We start from the raw sequence: 14,423 nt of genomic DNA, 5'->3' as shown, positions 1-14,423 counted from the left end.
ATTTGTTAACCTTGATTTGCTTCTTTGGTGTATTGTGCACTTTTCATCGTATTAAAATGTAAAATGATTAAAATATATTTTTTTATATTTTTATTTTAAAAAATTATTTCTAGTGGAATAAGATATACAATACAACGATTTATAAAAAAAAATCGATTACAAATAATAATAATAATTTGGTCACACTCAATTAGAAGTGTTCATGGGTCGAACTAAGTTCAAGTCGGACCTAAATATAATATTAACATAATTTATGCTTACTCAAATTTGGTCCAACCTAAAATATGAATCTAAAATTTTACTCAAACACACTCATATTTCAAAAAAAAATTAAACCATATATTCAAAAAAAATTTAACCCAATTTTAACAAAACATGTTTTTCTTAAGCTCCATTTCCAAAAAAAAATTTGCCCAAGCCTAAAATTAACTCATATTTTAAACAAACTTAATTTTCTTGTCTAAACCTATTTTTCGGATCTAATATTTTTATCCAAATCCTCTCAAATTTTAGATAAATTATCGAACTTAAACAAATAACCCGACTTAACCCCAACTAATGAAAAAAGAAAAAGGCCCCCACAAACTCGTAAGGAGGGTTACAAACGACCAAGAGCAAAGACCTCAGACAGTCTAGCCAATGAGGCCATTGATGGTAAAGAAACAAAGACCATGGACGATCTAAACAGCAAGGCAACCGACGACCAACAAAACACGACAAAGACCAAAATAACCAATAAAGACACTGAATGGCTCCAATCCACAATACATTTATCTCAAATGAACAAGGAAAAGAGCATCACCCATTTGAGAGCGGTTGATAAAGGAGATAATCGGAGACGTCTAACCACGAAACTCTTCACGAGGTGTCACACAGACAGCCTAGAAATGCTTCACAAACTTGAAGTACTAGGGGCGGCAAAAGAGAACCTGACCAGAGGTCAAATGGCCAAAGCGGAAAGAGGTTATCTCATTCAAGGTTGTGAACTGACACCGGAGGTCAACGACAAAGTGAAGTGATACCCAAAAAAAAAAAAAGAAGTTCGAGAGAAGCAACCAGCAACCATCTGTCCTCTATCCCACAAAGAAAATTTGTCGAATGGCTATGACGAGGCGAAGGCAAAATGCGCAGCCATTATTATTCCAAGAAAAAATAAGAAAAATAATAGTGTAACTATGACACACAAACAATTTGTGCATCACGTAAGAATCCAAACTAATTATATTATTATAATAACTAAGTATAATAAATGAAAGTGCAATTTAAAAAAAATTGTAAATAGTAATTAATTTATGATTAAAAAATATGCAATCCAAACATATTAACAAAATATACGTTTTGAAATCAACTTTTAAGTAAGAAATATCATATTAACATTGTTTTCTAAAATAAAAAATAAAATATAGTATATTTCGAAAAAATATATATATTAAATGTAAAATTCTCATGATTGGCTTGGTAATCAAGGGTTATTTACTTTAGAACTTATTCGCGTTTGAACTTTTAGAAGAGCGGTGATAGACATTTACTTGGACATTTCTCTTTGAACATTTTTTTTCTTTTGATTAAAGTTAGAAATCTCTTTATAATTAATTCAAAATATTATTTATTTATTTATTTGCAACGAGAAATCCCTCACAAAAAATTAAAAAAAAAAATCAAATTCTGCTATCTTCACAAGAGTTTCAACATGATGGGGTTTTAAGGGATTAATGCAAGAACCCTGCACCTAGACAACAATGGCGTGATCAAATGAAACGAAGGGTTCTCGGTAGTCAACCCCATAAACACAATGCTTCCATCTTCAATCACAAGCAAGAAATAATTTTCCTTTGCCTTATTAAACCTATGAGCTTCATCAACAAAAAGCAGTCTTATTATTCTTAACTCTCATCTTCCTAGCTTCGTCAATAGTATCTTTAACATCTTGAACCCCACAAATAACATTAGATAAAGATACAAATAGATACAAAGGCCGTCCTTGAGCCGAGTTAACAATGGCTTTAGCAATGGAAGAGGGATTCTGTTACAATCAAAAGCAGAACCCCATCAGGTTACAACCAACGGTCTTTGTTATCTATGCGTAGAGCTCTTACAATTTGACTTCTAATATAGAAGCGCCTATAATACTCTTCCAGAAGTAATGATATTATAAAAATTATGTATGTCGGTTGGATGTGAATATTACACTCGAATATCCATTATCCAATTTACTTTACTTTTGCATAAAAAGTATTCAAAACCATATACAATTTATTTTATTTTTGCGAACACTAAAATTATAATTTAAATATTTTTTACTTGCTAAATTTGAATATTTAACGGATTCAAATATCTAGTGAATAATTTATTTAATTCAAATTCAAATAGTAATCCTCCAATTCAACAAACAAAAGTTAACTAGGGAATTGATACAAAGGACTCAAATAACCAAATGACAGTCACAATTGGTAAAAGTATAATGGAGGCCTAGAAACCGAATTGCATTCTGACCCTATACTAAAAAACTAAGTAAATTAGTCCCTGTGTATTAGCTCAAATAACAAAATGATCCATTTATTAAAAAAGTATCCATTTTTATGTTAAAAACCAATCCATGCACATCAACTAGAGATACACGCACGTGTCAGTGTCTAGTTATTCTATTAACCATGCCAGCTTTTAATAGTACAAAGGGATGGAATTTTTAAAAGAAATAACCAATTTGCTCATTGATATAATGTACAGGAAATAATTTGCCCATTTTTTAGTGGAGAAGACAATGCAATCTGACTCCTAATATCAAGACTTTCATGATACTTTTACTTATTTTTTGTTTGTTAAAAATCATACACTTACAGCTTGTTCTTTATGCTGAAACAACCCTTTTTTCCCCCTCATAGTGAAGGAGTTGCATCGGCTGTGACAAACTTGATTGAAACGCTGTTGACACAGTGGCGTTCATCAGTCGGCACCGAGAATCCTTCCCCTTTAAAAACATGACCCAAGTGTCCCCCACAAGCTGCACAAGTAATCTCGGTTCTTCTTCCATCAGGATCAGGCTGCAAAAGCATCAGTTGCATGTTTATGATCTAATTGAAGGCCAATAATACTAGTATGACACCGAAAAGAAGGGGATTCGGGAATGAAAAAGACTCACGGTTCGGTTTATGGCTCCAGGGAAACCCTCGTAGAATGCAGGCCAACCGCAGCCGGAGTTAAATTTGGTTGTGGACTTGTAAAGTGGTGTACCACAACCGGCACAATTGTAAACACCTTCCTGGAAAAATTTGTCGTACTCTCCGGTTCCTCGTAACCTGTAAATGATGAATATCATCAACCTTTGGAGCATTATAGACCAAAGTACCTGGCTACCTACATCAATTAAGCAAAGTTCTAACATTCCATGTTTGCCTAAACTAAAAGTTTAGCAGTCTTCTAGGGCAAATTCCCGCACATTTTGAATTTGACATTTCAAAATTTCATGTTTCAATGCTGGGCTAGGTAGGATGACACTGAGGCTTATGAAATGGAAAAAGATAAAAAAAGGGTCATTCGGAGCTTAAGAACAAAATAGATAGCAATGAAGCAAATCAGTGTCTCCAAAACCTTGCAGCCAATTTAATCTCCAACCATCTAAGATGGATGTCCCAGAGAGACAAAAAGTGTCACGATCCACATCAACTTGCAATATATAGTACCTATTCATACTCACGGTTTTGTCCCAGAAAAAATCATGTAGGTTCAAAATGGCACAAAAACTTATATCTCCAGTCCAACCATAGTACATAGCCGATATGAGATTCGTGATTCCCTCTATGACCATGACACCTTCTCTACCTCTATTATTCGTTTGGTTACTAGTGTAATAACATGAGAAAAACCTAATTTAATATATATGCTCTGAAATAATTAAGACATAAAAGAAAAAATAATTAGTAAAAATTTAAAGATGTAATTAGAAAAATAAGTAAAAACTAACAATAAGCAAAAAAGTTTTCCTCCTCTTTTGACATAAACAAGTCATGTGGCTAAATATTACCAATTGCGATTAAGTTTATTACTAAAGAAAATTTTATGCAAATCTGAAAGATTTCTTTCAGATCAGGCACATAACTTTTCAAAATAAAATAACTAAGAAATCTATTAACTTTTTTTTTTCAATTGACACCCATTAGCTATCAGCCTGGTGGCTTCTTCATCATGTTTTACAACTAATGGTCGCAGCAAGAAAACTGTAAACTACGAAATTCTAAAACAGTCAACAACTTTTACAATTAATATGAATATTATTTTTTTAAATGAACAAAGTCAATCCAAGAAAACTCAACTTTGCGATTCAAATACTTGTTCAATGGAACAAATCAAAGATACCCAGTATCTAAAACAAGTCAAAGTTTCTAAACAGAAGTAGTGATGATGAAATTGAAATGATGGGGATTTTGTTCTTACTCGGTTCCTTTTTGACGTAGGATCCGAAACTGTTCTGGGGAAAGAATCGCCCGCCATTCTTCCTCTGTTTTATGAACGGAACCCGATGATGAACCCATATTCAAAAGGCTACAAATTTACAAAGCTCGAGTCTCGTATACTGCAATTTCACCTTTAAAACCCTAGCGCATGAATCTGGACTGATAGTAGAAAGAAATTGTCTTCTTTGTTATAGATTTTCCCTAATTGCTGGAGAATGAAACTGGACCGAATGTTGGGAAATGGGGAAGAATTTAGGATAAAGCAGCGTTTAGTTACTAACGTCCCTGGACTCCAGCGCGATGCATTTAATTTTTTTTTTATACTAGAGTTTATTTAAATTAGAAAATAAAAATCACTACAGCTTTTGAGTGATGCAGGTAGATTATATAACATTAATTTTTAACAATTTATTGATTTAAATACAATTTTTTGAATAATTTAATGAATATATATTATAATTTTTTAAAATTAGGTCACCTAAATAAAAAATTATTAATTAGATATTGTGATTTAACCTTTAAAAAAATAATTATCCACTATAAATTTTTATGGGCTTTTGGACCAGTAGTGGATACTATGGAGGCTCAAATTTAAGGCCATGGGTTCATTATGAAATCACTCAAACAGCTTTACCAATGGAATACAAACAAAACGGCTGCGTTTTTAGTTACGGAAAACCTGATATAAAATCTAAACTTTTTTGTTGATGAAATTGGGTTTTTATAAAAAATATTTTTTATTTTCCAAGTACTTCTTCTCCTTTTGTCTCCAGATTCAAAAAAAACCCCAACGTAAAACCAAGGTCACTGAGCTCCAAGCTTAAACAAAAAGAAGAAGAAGACCCTTTTTCTTGCATCAGCAAAGGGAACCCATGTTTTGAAATTCCAGTTTATGCCTTAAAAAAGAGCAAAAAAAATTAAAAAGCAAGGTAGAAAAGTGAAAACAATGTCAGGTTTTGGGAAGCATTCAGGTCCAACAACTGCTCCAAAATCTGCAAATCCTTTTCAGTTTCAACGCCCTCCTCCTCCTTCATCCTCTCCTCCAATCAGGCGCTCGAGGTATTTTGCTTTAATGCTTGTTCTTTTAACGGTTCTAATTTAATTTTTTTCGGTGTTTAAGTTCGAAGTAATGTTTTTCTTTTGTACTTCTTTAATGGGTTTTTATTAGTTTGGGGTTTAGGAGATTGGTTGTTTTGAATGAGGGATAGAAGAATGTGTAAAAAAAAGGATTGACTTTTATGGTTTTTTTATTAGGGTTTAAATTGCTAACCTGACTGCTAGTTTATTTTGTTATGCACCAGTTATACTCCTTCATCTAGTCCTCCAATCAGGCCCTCCAGGTATTTTGCTTTAATGTTTGTTCTTTTAATGGTTCTAATTTGATTTTTTTTTAGTGTTTTAACTTTTAAGTTCAAAGTAATTTTTTTTTGTACTTGTTTAATGGGCTTTTATTAGTTTGGGGTGTAGGAGATTGGTTTGAATGAGGGATCGAAGAATATGAATAAAAGAATTATTAGGGTTTAAATTGCTAACCTGACTGCTAATTTATTTTGTTATGCACCAGTTATACTCCTTCATCCACTCCTCCAATCAGACCCTCGAGGTATTTTGCTTAAATGTTTGTTCTTTTAATGGTTCTAATTTGATTTTTTTTTTCAGTTTTTAAGTTAAAAGTAATTTTTTTTTTGTACTTGTTTAATGGGTTTTATTAGTTTGGGGTTTAGGAGATTGGTTGCGTTGAATGAGGGATCGAAGAATGTGAAAAAAGGATTTACCTATACGATTTATTTTTTTGCTAGGGTTTAAATTGTTAACCTGACTGTTAATTTATTTTGCTATGCATCAGTTACACTCCTCCATCTACTACTCCAATCAGACCCTCAAGGTATTTTGCTTTAAAGTTTGTTCTTTTAATGGTTCTAATTTGATTTTTTTTAAGTGTTTAAGTTCGAAGTATTTTTTTTTTGGTACTTTTTTAATGGGGATTTATTAGTTTTGTGGTTTGGGAGATTTGTTTGAATGAGGGATCGAAGATTGTGAAAAAAAATTGACCTTTATTAGTTTTTTTATTAGGGTTTAAATTGCTGACCTGACTGCTAATCTATATTGTTATGCACCAATTATACTTTTGGGATTTAGGTGCTAAGTTTTAGAATTTAGGTGAATGGTTTTGCCTTTATGGAAGTTTTAAGTTGCTTGTTGTGTTGAATCTAGAAGCTTTTCATCGCATTAGTTGCGGATTTGGTTCCTTTTCTTGTTGATTAAAAACTTATTGTTTTTGTTCTTATTGTAGGGTAAATGAAGCTGCAGATAGAGTTTGGACACCACTGTCGGCTTTTGAGAATTTCGGTCCTGCTTTGAGACCTTATCAGTATGGTGGGGTCCAAAGGTAAAGAACTCATGTTATTTTGATCTTATTTGTATGTATTTATTTCTTTTGTTAATGGTGATAGAGCTCCAATTAGGTAAAATGCAACCCTCATGCGACAGTTTATGTGTAATCCTATGATGCATAAATAAGCTTTTTTTCTATTGAAAATTATTTCTCGAGTTGAAAAATGCATTTATCTTGTATTGTATAATATATGTTGCAGTTTTCATGATTATGAAATAGAAAAAATTATTATTTGTTCTGGAATGCCGATTTAATGTTCTGCTTCTCTTCTAGGCCTATGGAATCTTCTCCTAGATGGGATGATGGCAAAATTCCCTTAGAAGATTATGATGCCCAAAGTCGTTTCAGACCTCCTGTGGTCACATCATTTGCTGCTTCACAAAATCCTGAAACTAGTTTTACTGCTAAGGCTAGATTTCAAGAGTCAAAGAGTACTAAATCACCACCGACAGTGTCTATAGATGACACTGTACCAAGAAATTCGAGCCAAACGATCCTTCAAAGGCATGTTCATACATTCGTTTTCCAGCTACTTGCATGAGATAGTATGGTTTATTTTGTTGATAATGGATTTGAATTGGCACAATTTTGTGACATTTTGAACTTGGTTTTTTCCGTTACTAATTCCATTGTTTGTAGTTGTATATCAAGATGTCTCTGGACTCCGGCTTCAATTTTTTAACCTATCTTAAGACTTGTGGCTTGAACTGATTTTACCACAGTTGACTTTATTCTATCTTTTTAAAATCCAGAGTGATCATTTTTTATCCATTCATCCAAGCCAAGTATTTTGATAAGTCAACTCCGTTAACTCACACATGTGTGTTCAGTCATATTCTTGGGGCTTTTGTTGAAGATAAATTCTTTATATGGTAGAGACATCTATTCAATCGCTTTATTCATAAGGATTATTTTTTCTTGCAGACCTTCTTTTAATCCCCATATGCCACAGAATCCTGTCAAGTTGCCAGCCAACTATCCCGATTTCCCAGCTCATCAGGACCGGTCCATGGCCTCACCGCATTTAGGTTCTGCTGATTACAGGAAAAACTTTGTAAATGAAGTACCTGATATGCAAGTTCCCAAACAAGGGAGGTTGCCATCTCAGCAGTTTGATGACGAATTTACCCAGGAGCATCATAAGTCTGTTCGCAATGGTTCTAAGAGGTGAGTATGCTATATTAATGGATGTATAAATGCTTTTTTAGTTTTCTCCATTGAGAACAGTGATCTTAAAAAGATAAATGATTTCCTTTTCTTTTTCCTCTATTTTCTTGCATAAAAAATGAAGAAACTATCTCTTGGTAGTCAAACCAGTCAGTATTCTACGGTGTTGTTCACTCTATAATTTTCTTGCATAAATGCTTTTTCACCGTCTTATGTGTTTGATAGCCATGATCTTAAAAGGCAAATGATTTCGTTTTCTTTTTCCTCAATTTTCTTGTATAAAAATGGAAAAACTATCTTGATAGAGTTCTTGAAGTTAAACCAGTCAGTATTGTACGGTGGTGTTCACTATATGATTTGTTGGGGAATTGAGAGATTATGTACCCATGCGTCCAGATATCTTTACTGCCTTGCTGTTTTTATTCATATGCCTTTGTGAATTCCCTTTTTTCCCCGTTAATTCGGTCATTTACTCTTACAGGCCATCTGGATCTCCTCCGAGGTTAGGTACCAAGTCAATCTCTCCTAGCTCTAATTTTCCAATTCGTCCAAGATCCTTGCCTTCTGCGCGCAATGATCCTCCTCCCACAGTGAGAAACATTGGGCCTCCTGTTTCTAAAAGAACGAGATCGCCTTTAATTTACCATGATGACTTTCTTCAGGAAAGCTCCACTCCTATTGAAGATGATACTGAGCGGTAAATTTTAATATCCAGTAAAACCATAACTGTAAATTGCATTTTATTATAGTTTCAATATTCCTGTTTTATTGCAGAGAATTGCAAGCTAAAGCAAAGCGATTAGCGCGTTTCAAAACTGAATTGAGTGAAACTGTTGAGACGAAACCTCCAGATATTGCAGATCAAAGATTGTCTACGACTAGATTTCAGCACAATGTGGAAGAGAGGAAGAAGCATGTTGGGGAACAGCCTATGGATTCATCTGGGGAGTCCTTGAATGACCTTGTTTCATTCGATTTTGATGGCACAGAAGCATCCAGAGTCATCATTGGGTTATGTCCAGATATGTGTCCGGGTATGTTCCAAGACTCCTGAAACTTAGAGATAAGGTATTGATGGGTATGTTGACCATGCCTTGAAACAAAGAAAGTCACTTTTTATGGTTCATCTCTTTCAATTTCTGTTTTATCTGATTGTCTTGTGTCTTGGAGAAGCAGATATCTCATTACATATAAAATAGCTGTCTGAAAACAGTTTCATTTTTTATGCGATCCAAATTTTGTATCAATTTCCAGAATCGGAAAGGGCAGAAAGAGAAAGAAAAGGTGATCTTGACCAGTATGAACGTGTGGATGGTGATAGAAATCAAACAAGTGAATCCCTCGCTGTTAAGAAGGTAATGTAAAAAGAAACTTCTTTTCTCAGCGGTTTGTGTGTGATAACGAATGATGAATATCTCTCATTTACTGTACAGTATACTCGGACAGCTGAGAGAGAAGCAAGTTTGATACGGCCAATGCTAGTCCTGCAGAAGACAATAGATTATCTACTCAATTTGCTGGATCAGCCATATGATGACAGGTTTCTTGGAATATATAACTTTCTATGGGATAGGATGAGAGCAATTCGAATGGACCTGAGGATGCAGCACATCTTTGACCAAGGGGCAATCACTATGCTAGAGCAAATGGTATGTCCTTGCAACTGGATCTTTCTTGTCGATTGGCCCATTATCTTGATTCTTGAATACTTGTGAATGTTGTGTAAAAATTATCCCAACAAGTATTATTAGAAAAAGAAGTTCAGTTTCATTTACATGGTCAGATAGAAGGTATTCCTATTTATGCTGTGCTTGTGATTTTAATTATATTTAGAATGAACTGATAAACATAGCTGTTTTTTGGTCTTGCCTACATTTTTGTTCATCATTGTTTTGCTCCATAAGTCATAACGTATTGCATTTGGGGACAAATATCTAAATCATTGCTATGATTTGTTCAATTAGTGGTGCTGATTGCTGTTTTTGTCAGATAAGGCTTCACATAATTGCCATGCATGAATTATGTGAATACACCAAAGGCGAGGGCTTCTCTGAGGGATTTGATGCACATCTAAATATCGAGCAGATGAACAAAACATCAGTTGAGCTATTCCAAATGTATGATGATCACAGGAAGAAAGGAATTAATGTTCCAACAGAAAAGGAGTTCAGAGGTTATTATGCACTTCTCAAACTTGACAAGCATCCGGGGTATAAAGTAAGTCGATACAAATGTTGAATCAATTATTCAAACTTCATCAACTTTATTTTGAAAATAAGCACTCCCCACTAGGTTGAACCTGCAGAGCTGTCACTGGACCTCGCTAAGATGACTCCAGAGATAAGACAAACTCCAGAAGTGCTATTTGCTCGTAATGTAGCTAGGTTGTTACTTCCCTTCAACTTTCATTACCACTGGGCTGTTGAACTTGGTCTGACTATTTAAACTCTTGGCACTTCCAGGGCTTGCAGAACGGGTAATTTTGTTGCCTTCTTTAGACTAGCGAGGAAGGCAAGCTACCTTCAAGCATGCTTGATGCATGCCCATTTTGCAAAGGTAGGTACAAGGAATTATTTGATCCTGCACCTCTCCCCCGCCTTAAACGTAAAACTCATTTTCTTGGTTTTGCATTCATTCTACACACATTCATACTCGTACCATTTCTTTGGTTTGCTTCTTGGAACCAGAGGTGGTTTTGGGATGATCATGCCTGAGGGAGCAAACACATTTTCTGTAATTGCACATTCATGCCATATTAGAGTCTGACTAAATTGTGCTATTCACAGTTGACACTTTGTCACGAATCCCCTATAAATTATGATATTTATTTTGGCGTGCTGCATGATTTCTCTTTTCTATATTCATTGGGTTTTAACCTTTGGCGCTTTTATCAGTTACGAACCCAGGCTTTTGCTTCTCTACACTCTAGTCTTCAGAACAACCAAGGCCTCCCTATTTCCCATGTTGCCGAATGGCTTGGGATTGAGGTAATATTATTACCCTAAAACGGAAACTAAATTTTATTTTTCATCATCATGATAAGTTCTTTATTATCTTATGCTGCTTCTGGTTTTTGGATTTTAGGAAGAGGACATCGAAAGCATTTTAGACTACTATGGCTTTTCAATAAAGGAATTTGAAGAGCCATATATGGTGAAGGACGGTTCATTTCTTAATGCTGAAAATGACTATCCTACCAAGTGTTCAAGACTTGTTCATCAAAAAAGATCTAGAACAATAGCCTTGGATGTTGCAACTCCTCACGAAGTGACTTCCTTGCCCATAGGAGCATCGAAGGAGAGTCAACCAAGTAAAGCTTATAAACAAAGGGCAAATGTCTCACCTTCTCCTAAAAGGAAGAGTTCTGTTTCAGCAGCTGATGAAGAATTGCCTGATTCTAAAGGTGTTCCTTCTCCAAAGTCTAGTTCGCAACTGCATTTGGTGACTGAGACATCAAAAGGGTTAGAACAGCTCCCAGAAGGTCATCTCAAGTCTGGTGCCTCCAAACCGTTTAATTTCTCTATGGATCGTAGTTCCCCTCGGTCATTTCCAGCGAAAGTTGTGGTCATGGAGAAATCAAACAATGTCACTGTTTCCTCATTGCCTGACGGAACAAATACTTATGGCATGGAACAAATGCCACCACTAACTTTTTCACAAGCATCTCAGCCTGAGAGATCACCTAGTGGTAGATTTCATCTCTCTGTGGAAAACCCCGTACCTCAAAGTATGGCTATTATTGACAATGTAAAGTCCTCACCAATGAGATCACCTAGTGGTAAATATACAGAGAACGCATTGCCTCAAACGATGGATCTTAATGACTTAAAATCTCAGTCAGAGAGGCCAAGTGTTAAATATGATAAAGCTTTGGAAAATTCAGTGCCTCAAGGGATGGAAATTAATGATTTAGGAGATAAACCTCTGGATGATCATCAAGAAATTGAGAATCAGCAAATAGTTGCAAATATTCAGCGCAAGGAAGTTGCTGAAGCAAAACTCAAGTTGATCCTGAGGTCTGTAACATTGCCAATCTTGTTTTGGCTGCAGCATTGTGTTATATTTTCTAACCAGTATCTTTCCTTTCAGGTTGTGGAGCCGACGTGCTGCAAAGCAAAGGGAATTACGGGAACAAAGACAGTTAGCAGCTGAAGCTGCACTAAGTTCATTACCACTGGGAATACCAGTTCGGCAGAACAACGATGTAAGATTTTTTCGGACACTACTGGAATTTTCAGATTGTGCAATATGTTCTAAGTTTTACTTATTATTTACTGTGCAAGTAAATTCTAATTACCATGTTTTATTTGAGACACTTACATTGAAATTTGAACAACTGCCCTTCTTCCTCTTGGAAAGGATAGTTCCCATTTCATTACCGGTGCCTGTCATATTCTTTCATTTTAGTTTATGCTAGATTTCACTGTGCTTATTCCTGTTCTTTTTACTGATCCTTTGTAGCAATGGAGCACATTTGATGAGCTTGATTTTGATCATGTAATGAGTGAGAGATGCGAAAAATATGAAAGGTCATGGTCGAGGCTGAATGTTTCTGATGTAGTGTCAAGTATTTTGGGTCAAAGAAACCCGGATGCTAAATGCCTATGCTGGAAAATTATTTTATGTTCTCCGGAGAGCAGTCAAGGAGAGCAACCAAGGCAGAATAACCAGGTTGGCCATTTGGCAGCAGGCCCATGGTTGTTCTCTAAGATCATGCCTTCCACAGAAGATAATAACGATGATGATTTAGCAATCACGTCTCCTGGTATGTCTATATGGAAGAAATGGGTTCCTAGCTTATGTTGTACCGATCTAACTTGCTGCTTGTCTGTTGTGAAAGATGCAAATTGCGATAATCTGGATGAGGTCGTATCTGGAGCAAACGCGGTATTATTTATTGTATCTCAGAACATTCCATGGAAGCTCCAAAAGGCCAAACTTTATAGTCTTTTGAATTCAGTTCCTCCTGGTGCATGCTTACCGCTTCTGGTCTTAAGTGGTTCTTATAACGTAGAAGATTCAGATCCTTCCTCGGTTATAGTTAATGAATTGGGGCTGCATGAAATTGACAAATCACGGGTAAGCTGCTTTTTGGTGGTTTTCCTTGTTGGTAAGTGGCATTTTTCAAATGGGTTTTTCAGTGATGAAGAGTTAAGAGAAGGACTGAAGTGGTTGGCCGATAAATCACCTCTACAACCTGTTCTTAGCAGTGTGAAGATGCGCGAACTTGTCATGTCTCACCTGAGTCCAGTGTTGGAGGAACTTGATAAAATGGGTGATTATGAAGTAGGTCCGAATCACTGCATTTCAGTCTTCAATGAAGCATTGGATTGGTCATTTGGAGAAATTACTGCTGCTATTAAAGCAAATCCTACCAATTGGCCTTGTCCAGAGGCTATGCTGCTAAAAGACTTTAGTGACGAATTTTTAGCTGCGAAGTTGTTCCTGCCAAGTGTGGGGTGGAGCTCGCCAGCAAAACTGCACCACTCGAACACGCATTGAAAGATTGTCGACTTGCCCGTTTTCCCGATGATATCTCATTGCTACAAAGGGGTTCAATGATGGGAAAAGATATTGATAACCACAGATTACTACTTGAAAATTGTTTGGTAGAATACCTAACACAATCAACAAAGATGATGGGAATTCCACTAGCTACAAAAGAGACATCCGTGATGATACAAAGAAACACACGGCTCGAACTCCGCAACTTGAGTTATTATCTTGTGCCAAACTGGATCACGATCTTCCGACGGATTTTCAACTGGCGACTTTCGAGTTTATCAACCGGGGCCTGTTCCTTTTCATATGTATTGCAGACTCATCATGTGCCTCCATTGGGAGATCTACTTAAGTTACCACTTGAAGTCGACACTTCACCGAATTGCTTGAGTCATCCATCTTTAGATGAAATACTTGAAGTTGGTTGTAGTCCCCTCGAATCTCGGAGGATCAACTTCGATCCCCAACCTTCTCAGGATAAAGAAGACCATACTTCACAGAAAAATGGATTGGCCATTACAGGTGATGTTGCTTGTACTACAAGTAAACCAGATAGCAGTTATAGTAAAATGGTGGTGGCTGGAACTGAAACTGATAGATTAAGCCAATTGTTGGAGAAATGTAACATAGTACAGAATAGTATAGGTGAGAAGCTTTCAATTTACTTCTGATATACGGTTCTTTCTTGTAACTTACACATCTCATTAAAATTGAGGTGGTTTTACAATGTTATATTTGTTCAAAAATGTTTCTTCTGTCTGATGAGAAAATAACAAAGGTTTTTGCGTTTATTAGCCTGAATATTTAGTTTAGCTTTCCCCATGTGTATAAACGAAGTTACAAAATAATTACTTAATTATTTAATCGTCTTTTTTAGTCATCAAGTTAATAATAGTAATTTTAACCAT

The 14,423-nt window shown here is 35.5% G+C and overlaps 2 protein-coding genes across 3 annotated transcripts; one reads left to right on the top strand and one right to left on the bottom strand.

Annotated features, from left to right (window-relative positions):
• Positions 1-1,648: 1,648 nt before the first annotated feature.
• Positions 1,649-4,843, bottom strand: LOC107928996 (peptide methionine sulfoxide reductase B5). 2 transcript variants are annotated; one of them, XM_016860314.2, is made up of 4 exons: positions 4,432-4,806; positions 3,140-3,296; positions 2,839-3,041; positions 1,649-2,023 (listed from the first exon to the last, which is right to left on the bottom strand). In XM_016860314.2, exons 1-3 carry the CDS (start codon positions 4,527-4,529, stop codon positions 2,877-2,879), a joined length of 420 nt encoding a protein of 139 aa, XP_016715803.1. In that variant the 5' UTR covers positions 4,530-4,806; the 3' UTR covers positions 1,649-2,023; positions 2,839-2,876. The 2 variants fall into 2 exon arrangements, with proteins under 2 accessions (XP_016715803.1, XP_016715802.1); XM_016860313.2 differs by lacking the exon at positions 1,649-2,023 and having other exon boundaries at positions 2,337-3,041; positions 4,432-4,843.
• A 322-nt stretch (positions 4,844-5,165) lies between these two features.
• On the top strand, positions 5,166-14,306 carry LOC107929118 (SAC3 family protein B-like). Its single transcript, XM_016860464.2, is given in 19 exon segments — positions 5,166-5,510; positions 5,753-5,791; positions 6,016-6,054; positions 6,298-6,336; positions 6,745-6,840; positions 7,120-7,350; positions 7,771-8,013; positions 8,495-8,710; positions 8,788-9,047; positions 9,268-9,368; positions 9,447-9,662; positions 10,003-10,230; positions 10,306-10,397; positions 10,476-10,569; positions 10,908-11,000; positions 11,098-12,029; positions 12,103-12,217; positions 12,475-13,492; positions 13,495-14,306. Coding segments are annotated over 19 exon segments (4,857 nt in total). The 5' UTR covers positions 5,166-5,397; the 3' UTR covers positions 14,187-14,306.
• Positions 14,307-14,423: the final 117 nt, after the last annotated feature.

The sequence above is a fragment of the Gossypium hirsutum genome, chromosome A09 (genome assembly GCF_007990345.1).
Source record: "Gossypium hirsutum isolate 1008001.06 chromosome A09, Gossypium_hirsutum_v2.1, whole genome shotgun sequence".
Taxonomy (NCBI): Eukaryota; Viridiplantae; Streptophyta; class Magnoliopsida; order Malvales; family Malvaceae; genus Gossypium; species Gossypium hirsutum.
Note: the sequence above shows the minus strand (reverse complement) of the source record. Positions and strands in the feature narration are given on the sequence as shown.

Bases quoted from the DNA above. Each gene is read 5' to 3' on its own strand.
- LOC107928996 (XM_016860313.2), bottom strand. From the start codon at position 4,529: ATGGGTTCATCATCGGGTTCCGTTCATAAAACAGAGGAAGAATGGCGG. The intron at 3,297-4,431 runs GTAAGAACAAAA...CATCATTTACAG, and splicing joins CTACGTCAAAAAGGAACCGA to GTTACGAGGAACCGGAGAGT. The intron at 3,042-3,139 runs GTGAGTCTTTTT...ATGCTTTTGCAG, and splicing joins CTGGAGCCATAAACCGAACC to CCTGATCCTGATGGAAGAAG.